Here is a 7,409-nt window from a genome sequence, read left to right as displayed (position 1 = left end):
AAATGGCCAAAAGCATGAATGAGCACAATGGGGGCTTAGGGTGCGGCGTTCTGGGTGAAAGGGGCAGTAAAGGAACCCTAGGGGAGAGAATGGGATGTTTAAATAGGCTCTAAGTCCCGATTTTAGGGTTTTCCCCGCACAGACCAGACTCGTCGAGCCCCATTGGCCGACTCGCCGAGTCGGTCACTTATTCCTCGACTCGGATCCCGCTCGGACTCGTCGAGTCCTTCCTTGGACTCACCGAGTCCTTCCTTGGACTCGCCGAGTCGACCCTTAAATTAGGGCTTTCCTTTCCTTTCTTGGCCCTTAAAACTTTGGGTGTTACATTATGCTTTTGGTCTGTATCGATGTGGACATCCTGAGTTTTATAATGAAATGAAAATTACATTTATTTAAGAAATGCTTTGATAAATTTTTTTATCATATTTTGTTTTAGGATAAATTCCGCATATTTTTATTAGAGAGATAACTCTGATTTTATTTTAACAGCATAAACTAAATCGGTTTTTTCTGGCCGAGAAATTAGGGATGTCACACCCTTATATGGTCATGGTCATGTTGTGAGCCTTGGTTTTACCCAAAAACCATGTCTTTGACACATTGAAGACCTAAATTGATCTGATCTAGAAACCGGGTGTTACAATATAACCAAGATCCATTAAACTATAAGCATAAAGTTGTAACCTTGAAGACTTATAGAGGTCCAAAATGGATCAAGAAAGATGATAAAGCTAGGCTCAAAGCTAAGAACAACAATAACTCTTGAATCTTCACAACAAGGCTTCCCAAGACACTAAAATCACCAAAGAAGGAAGAAGGGAGTAAGAAGAGGCTAAGGTTTCGGGGATATGGTTTTCTGAAGGTAGAGATAGGACGAAATGAGCAAACCCTAAACAAACATTTCTTAAATAGGGCACAAGGCCCAAGACCTAGGGTTTTAGGATGTGTCAGCCATCGTGCCGCAGACCAAACCAACATCGCGTCGCGGACATCAAGCAAGGCGCGGCTGTGCCACGGACACCAAGAAACTGGGCCACGGCATATGGTTTTTCCCAAAACCTCATTCTCTTAATCTCAAAATCTTTAGTAGTTCGAATCAGGAATGGATCTTACAATGTCCACGTAGACGTATATAGACTTAACATGTGTATATATATATATATATATATATATATATATATATATATATATATATATATATATATATATATATATATATATATAACCAGCTTCAAAGATAAAGTCGGAGAACCTTGAACTATTTATCTCAAATTCGTATTTTTTTTCAAGGGGCGGATCACCAAATTGTTCGCGTCTTACTAAGGACATCATTAGTAGAAGTTGTCGCTCTACCCTCAACTCGAAGTTCAATTGTCTGCATTTTACCTCTTCCTTTATCCTATTGTTATAGGATTTGTATATTAATGTTTAGAATACAATTAAGATCAAGAAGTTATTTCCATTGATGAAATCAAAAACTCTAAAATACCACCGCATACAAACAATCCCCACAACCCCATATTCCAATCCCCCCCCACGTTGCACATTGTTGTTGTTTGTATCACCATCTTCACATACATATACATCTACACATCCCACTTATAATACCCCATAAAATGAATGAAACCCAACAACATAACAATGTTGTTTAACAAATGAATACACATTTTTACTACAAAACTCCAACTAACCTACCCATTTCCACTTTCCTCTTCACATCGGCTCTAAACTTTGGCACTTTAATGGTTACATTATCATGCCTTTTATGCAAAATAGAATATAAAAATATTTTTGATCCACAAGATCTTACGAACTGTAGTGCTTGACAGATGATTCCACTGCTTCTTTACTCGGGCATACCATTTCTTTTGCACGATTACCCTTTTTGTAAATCTTTATTGTTGGTACAATACTTACATTTTCAGCTTTTGCAATTATTGGGGTTTCTTCCACATCAACCTTTTAATATGAATTAGTCTTAGATTAGTAAACATTCAAAGTCAAAGATAGCATTTCTACACAAATGTAAATAGTCATTGTTCATTAAGCATCCATTCTAGACACAAAAGGGTAAAAATGCCATTTACACTCATCTAGACAGTTCATTCACTCTAAAAGTGGAACAGTCTTTATTCATAGAAGACTTCCTACACATCACTTATCCATCAAACACATTTTCCATATTGTATATAATGTGAAAAGAAAAAGAATTACTTTTATTTTTTCCTTCCATTTCCCCAAATGTGTCTTCATTTTCTCAAACATGGCCTCACTCTTGTAATTTAGCTTTAGATGGTGAAAAAGTTTTAAACTTTTTGATTCTTTAGGATACCCTTTACTCTTGTTTATGTTTTAAAAAAATGGGGTTTTAATGAAACAACTAAAATTCAAAGAAAAAAAAAATTTAGTGTTTACCTTGAGAAATATTATGGATGGATATTGGGAGCATAACGTGTCTAGAAATGTTGAAATCTGCTTGCATCGTATATCGGATGATGATTTAAAAAGAACAATAGAAGTTCCTGTGGTTTATAAATTTCAAGATTTAATACAAGTTTGAATTGATGAATAAAACTATAACTAATATAGCATAAAAGATTTACTATAACTAACCAGTTGAAGCAACTGCAGATTTAAACTGTTCAAGACTTGTAATTAACTCAACTTCACCCCCAAATTTGATGTTATACACTTCTTCACCACGTGATTTTTTCAAAGCAATTTGAGCATGGAATAAAGATTCTGCTACATCGATGTTGTTAGGAAGCTCTCTTTTCAAAACTTCATAATCTCTCACACATTCATCCCATTGATCAAGCTGTTTGTATCAAAAGAGGTTTTCAGGATCACAAATTGAAAACACAAAAACTACATATAATAGCAATGTGATTTACTCTATTAAATATTAATGCAAATTAACCAATGTTCTTGTTAGTTGTGACAATGCAAAAAGAGACAAGATTTGCAAAAACGGGTGATTTTGTACACGCTATCAAGAAAATTGTAGATGCAAAAAAAGTAAAAAACTCCGTACTTATCTTTCTTGTTTTTCCTTCTAAAGTCACTAGTTCTTGCAAGGGAAAATTGGGAAAAAAAAATAGCAACGTACTTTACTCGTTTTTACCAATATAAGGAACACATTTTACTTTTTACCCATAATCACAATGTATTTACATTTCTTTACTCATAAATTAATACCAATATATATAACCCATAATAGCAACTTACTTACATTTCCTTACCAAAAATAGCAATATTTAACAAAGTACATTGACAATATTGGTAGCCATTAATAGAGGCTAAAAAATACGTTGCTATTATGGGTAAAAGATATATAGTAAGTTGATATTCACTTAATAGAGGCTAAAACATAGTATTGTTGTATACCTCACTATATGTAGCAGCTCTACGAAGAAGTGCTTTGGTATAATTTTGATGAATAAGAAGTGCTTGATTACAATCATCAAGAGATCTTTCCATCTGCCCGAGTTTAAACCAACAAGCTGCCCGATTGCAATAAAGAACCGGATTCAAAGGATCAAACTTTAGCCCTTCCCCATAAGCCGAACAAGCTTCCGTGAATCTTTCTGACTTAAAAAGATCATTCCCACGTGCCCGAGCTCTAGACACTGACCTAAAGTTTTGAAGCAGAAGGGCAATCTCGACATTTCGTGAGTCAATTTGTCCGGATTTTTCGATACTTGTAATCGCGTTCACGAATCTTTAACAAGAAAAAAAAAACAAATGGTTAGGACGATTTTACATTTTTGCCCCTACGACAACTATACCCGATTCCCTTGCCCTGTTCTCGAGTTCAACTTCATGAGGGAAAAGAAGGGGGATGGATGGATTAAGCAGAAAGTAAAAGAAATTGATGTTCCTGAGTTTCATTAAAGGAAATGGAAGGATCAGTTTCCCTCCTAACTTTCCTTCCAATTTAGAAGGATCTGAAGAGAAAGGTGCAAAATGTTTAATTTTCCTTTCATTTCTCTCAAATTTGGAAATACGAAATACAAATTTATTTTCCTTTCCTTTCTCTTCTTTTCTCTTTCCTTACATTCTTTCTTTTTTTTTTTTTTTTTTTCTTTTCTTTGCTAAAACTCGAAAGATTGATTCCATAAGAGACCTCCGACATAGAAAAAGATCTTGACCCTCCACCCAATTCCCAAATTTACCCCTGGTGTGTAAATATTTGACTATACCCGATTCCCAATTTTGCCCCTACTTTGTAAAAAAATTATCATACCCGAATTTCCACATAGTAGTGGATAAGGTGGGGGTTAGAAGAAGCTACTTCCATAGGAGACCTCTGGCATAAGAAAAGATTTTGACCCTCGACCCAATTCACAATTTTGCCCCTAGTCTGTAAATATTTGATTATACCCAATTCCCCGTTTTGCCCCTAGTGTGTAAATTTTTTATTACACTCAAATTCTCACATGGTTGTGGGATAAGGTGGAGGTTAGAACAAGCTAATTCCATAGGAGACCTTCGAAAGAAGAAAATATTTTAACCCTCAACCCAATTCTCAATTTTGCCCCTTCTGTGTAAATACTTGGTTATAGTATTGTTTTTTACAATTTTACCCCTACTAAGAAACGCGTAAGTACCTTCCCATTGCCATGTCGATTTGAGCACGAACAAACAAAAGGTATGCTTCCGGATGCATCCCAAAGAAGTTTGTTTGGGGACACGAAAGACTACAAGATGCTTCAAATGTTGCCACATAAGACATGCTGACATCAGCATCATATAATCGATGCACCTTCAACAATGCTTCTGCTTTACATGCAAATAGCTGTCGATTCGATTTCAAAACACATTCAGTTTCAAGATCCGAACATAAATTTAAATTAATAACTTTATTCAAAAGTAATTCCTTTTTTTTTTTTTTATTACCTGAGGACAAGAATCGGCTCCAGAATCAATCGCAGCATCACATTCGTTTAAAACATTACACCAATCGCAAACTTTTCTATAATTTGTGCACTTATTTAAGTGTCTTTCAACTGCTTGTAATTTCTTCAGCTCATTTGGATCTGCTTGAAACCCTGGAAAATAAAGATGTCTCCTTGCATTTTCCACTTGCCCTAAACTGTCATTATTGCTTATATAAATCAGATTCTTTTTTTTTTTTTTATGTGTTGTTTAATTTTGACTTAATGCAAAAAGAACGACTTAATCAAAACTTAATCACAGTTGGTTTCTTTTTTTTTACTTAATATAAAAAGTAAGAAAGAGTTAAAGATAGAAAGAAAGTCATTACTTAATTACTTAATATAGAAAGAAGGAGTTAAAATAAAAAGTGATTACTTAATATAAAAAGAGGCTTTCCTAAAGGGTAACCTTTTTAAAAATTAATTAATCATTAATTCACTGCCGACTCATTTTCATGAATTCAAGATCAAGAATAACATAAGGTGACAATGGAAAAACATTAAATAACAAAACCAATTATCAAGATTATGACATATATACATACATCAAAATCTAAAGCAACCCCACCAAAGAAAAAAGCAGCATCCTTTTACAGAATTAAACTTTAATCCGGATTTATGCAAACAACCAATAATAGAAACTGATTGAACAACTGTAAAGACATTCACAGAACAAAGGGAGGATGTGGATGTCATGAGAACTTTAATTTACTAACAGTTTCAAGATTTTTGAGAATTTATGTTTTTTTGTTTGTAATTAATGTGATTCAAATATACAATCATGTTCTATATTAAGGCGAATTTTGAGTTTAAATTAGAAAAGTACGATAGTATTAGTGAGCAATAATGGGAGTTAAGAGGAGAACTTTCTTGATAATTTACGCATAATGAAAATGATTGATTGTTTTTAAATTCTCACCTAATAAGAAGATATCCTAAACGACGATGAGCTCTCATGTATCCAGAATCGATTTTAAGGGCTTCTTCGTATTCTTTCGCAGCCTCATTCAACCTGTTCAGACCCATCAATGCGGCTCCACGGTTGCAACGGTAGGCAGGTTTTTCCGGCGAGATCGCTATCGCGCGATCGTAGTAACTCAGGGCCTCTTTGATGTTTCCCCTTTTGTAGTGTTCGTTTCCTACCTTTCTCAGCTCTTCAGGGTCCATCGATAATCTCCTTGAAGTATTGGAATTTGAAATAATCGAAACAGGGGGTTCAGTTCCGGCCGGTTTAATGGTGGAGCCGCCTCGCAATATGCTGCCATGGCCGTAGTTGCTGGTTCCGAGACTTAATACGTCTGATTTGGAGCTCCGGGATGTCATCATACCCGTCTTTAATATCTTCCCCGTCGGGCAAATGTTGCCGGTTGGAAGTACATTCCCGGCCGGAGAAGTAGCGGAGCTTCCACCAGAGTTGATTGGTGGGTGGCCGCTAGTTCCTCCACAGGAATTTGACCGGGTGTGACCCGATTTTTTTGATGCAGATGAGCCACCTCCACCTGCTGAAGCTTTCGGAGAACTATTCACCGACAACTCGCCGGAGTGGTTTTTAATCCTACCACCTGAATCTGCCCTTCTAGAAGCTGATCGAAAGTGAATTCTGTTTTCATTCCGACCTGATACTGACTCGGATGAACTCGAGCTACTGCTAGCCGCTGGTCCAGGTCTTAAGGGCGAAACAGGCGAACCCAAATTGAGTTCACGAAAGTCGGGTTTGTTGGTATTGCCGACGTCGAATGTAACTGATTTTGGGCTATCGGATATTCGCTTAACGGAATGCGCCATCTTTAGCCTGATTCTCTTCCTCTCTTTAGAATTAAAAGCAGCAGAGCAGAGAGAGGAAGTATGTAAAAGTGGTGATGTTAGAAATGTGGGTGATAGCCATTAAAATACAACCACCGAGGATGGGATATTGATACACCAGAGAGAGCCATGGAAAAAAGGGAGAGGATCTCGTGATTTAAAAGAATGTATGTGTGTGTGTGTGTGAGAGAGAGAGAGAGAGAGAGAGAGAGAGAGAGAGGAATGAAAGGGAAGGGAGATGGAGAATGGAGATGAGATAACTCCGGCAGACACCAGCTCACGGTGAACCGGTTTTAGCTTTTAAAGAGAGTTTTAAATGCAAAAATATCCGATCAAAATATATTTTATATTAATTTTATTATATATAATGTAATTGTATTCTTACAAAATATAAAAAATAGCATCCGTCACTTATATGATGTCTCATACTAGTCGACATCCATTTACGTTATAAAAAAGTTAGAGTAAATGACATATTTGGTCCCTATGATTTTCCCAAATTCACACATTTGGTTTTACTATTGGATTTTTTACATAGTTGTTCATGTAGTTTCCAAAAGTTGCAATGGTGGTCCCAGAGGCTAACTTCATCCAAGATGCTCCATTAAGTAAGTGTAAAATGACGAGATTTCCCCCTTTTTTTTCATTAGTTATTGTGACATTTATTGA

The 7,409-nt window shown here is 36.0% G+C and overlaps 1 protein-coding gene across 1 annotated transcript; it reads right to left on the bottom strand.

Moving 5' to 3' along the window:
* Positions 1-1,439: 1,439 nt before the first annotated feature.
* LOC145014959 (TPR repeat-containing thioredoxin TTL1-like) lies at positions 1,440-7,040 on the bottom strand. The gene is made up of 7 exons (XM_078973406.1): positions 5,857-7,040; positions 4,900-5,095; positions 4,611-4,798; positions 3,388-3,721; positions 2,614-2,818; positions 2,416-2,522; positions 1,440-1,959 (listed from the first exon to the last, which is right to left on the bottom strand). Exons 1-7 carry the CDS (start codon positions 6,720-6,722, stop codon positions 1,807-1,809), a joined length of 2,049 nt encoding a protein of 682 aa, XP_078829532.1. The 5' UTR covers positions 6,723-7,040; the 3' UTR covers positions 1,440-1,806.
* Between the last annotated feature and the right edge of the window lie 369 nt (positions 7,041-7,409).

Source organism: Lactuca saligna, chromosome 9, assembly GCF_052625555.1.
Source record: "Lactuca saligna cultivar CGN05327 chromosome 9, ASM5262555v1, whole genome shotgun sequence".
Lineage (NCBI taxonomy): Eukaryota > Viridiplantae > Streptophyta > Magnoliopsida > Asterales > Asteraceae > Lactuca > Lactuca saligna.
This window is presented reverse-complemented; position numbering and strand designations above follow the sequence as displayed.

What these genes read in the sequence shown, in the direction of transcription:
- LOC145014959 (XM_078973406.1), bottom strand. Translation starts at nt 6,722, where the DNA reads ATGGCGCATTCCGTTAAGCGAATATCCGATAGCCCAAAATCAGTTACA. An exon ending in GAGCCGATTCTTGTCCTCAG is followed by an intron (nt 4,799 to 4,899) that starts GTAATAAAAAAA and finishes TCGAATCGACAG; the next exon opens with CTATTTGCATGTAAAGCAGA. An exon ending in CATCCATAATATTTCTCAAG is followed by an intron (nt 1,960 to 2,415) that starts GTAAACACTAAA and finishes TCATATTAAAAG; the next exon opens with GTTGATGTGGAAGAAACCCC.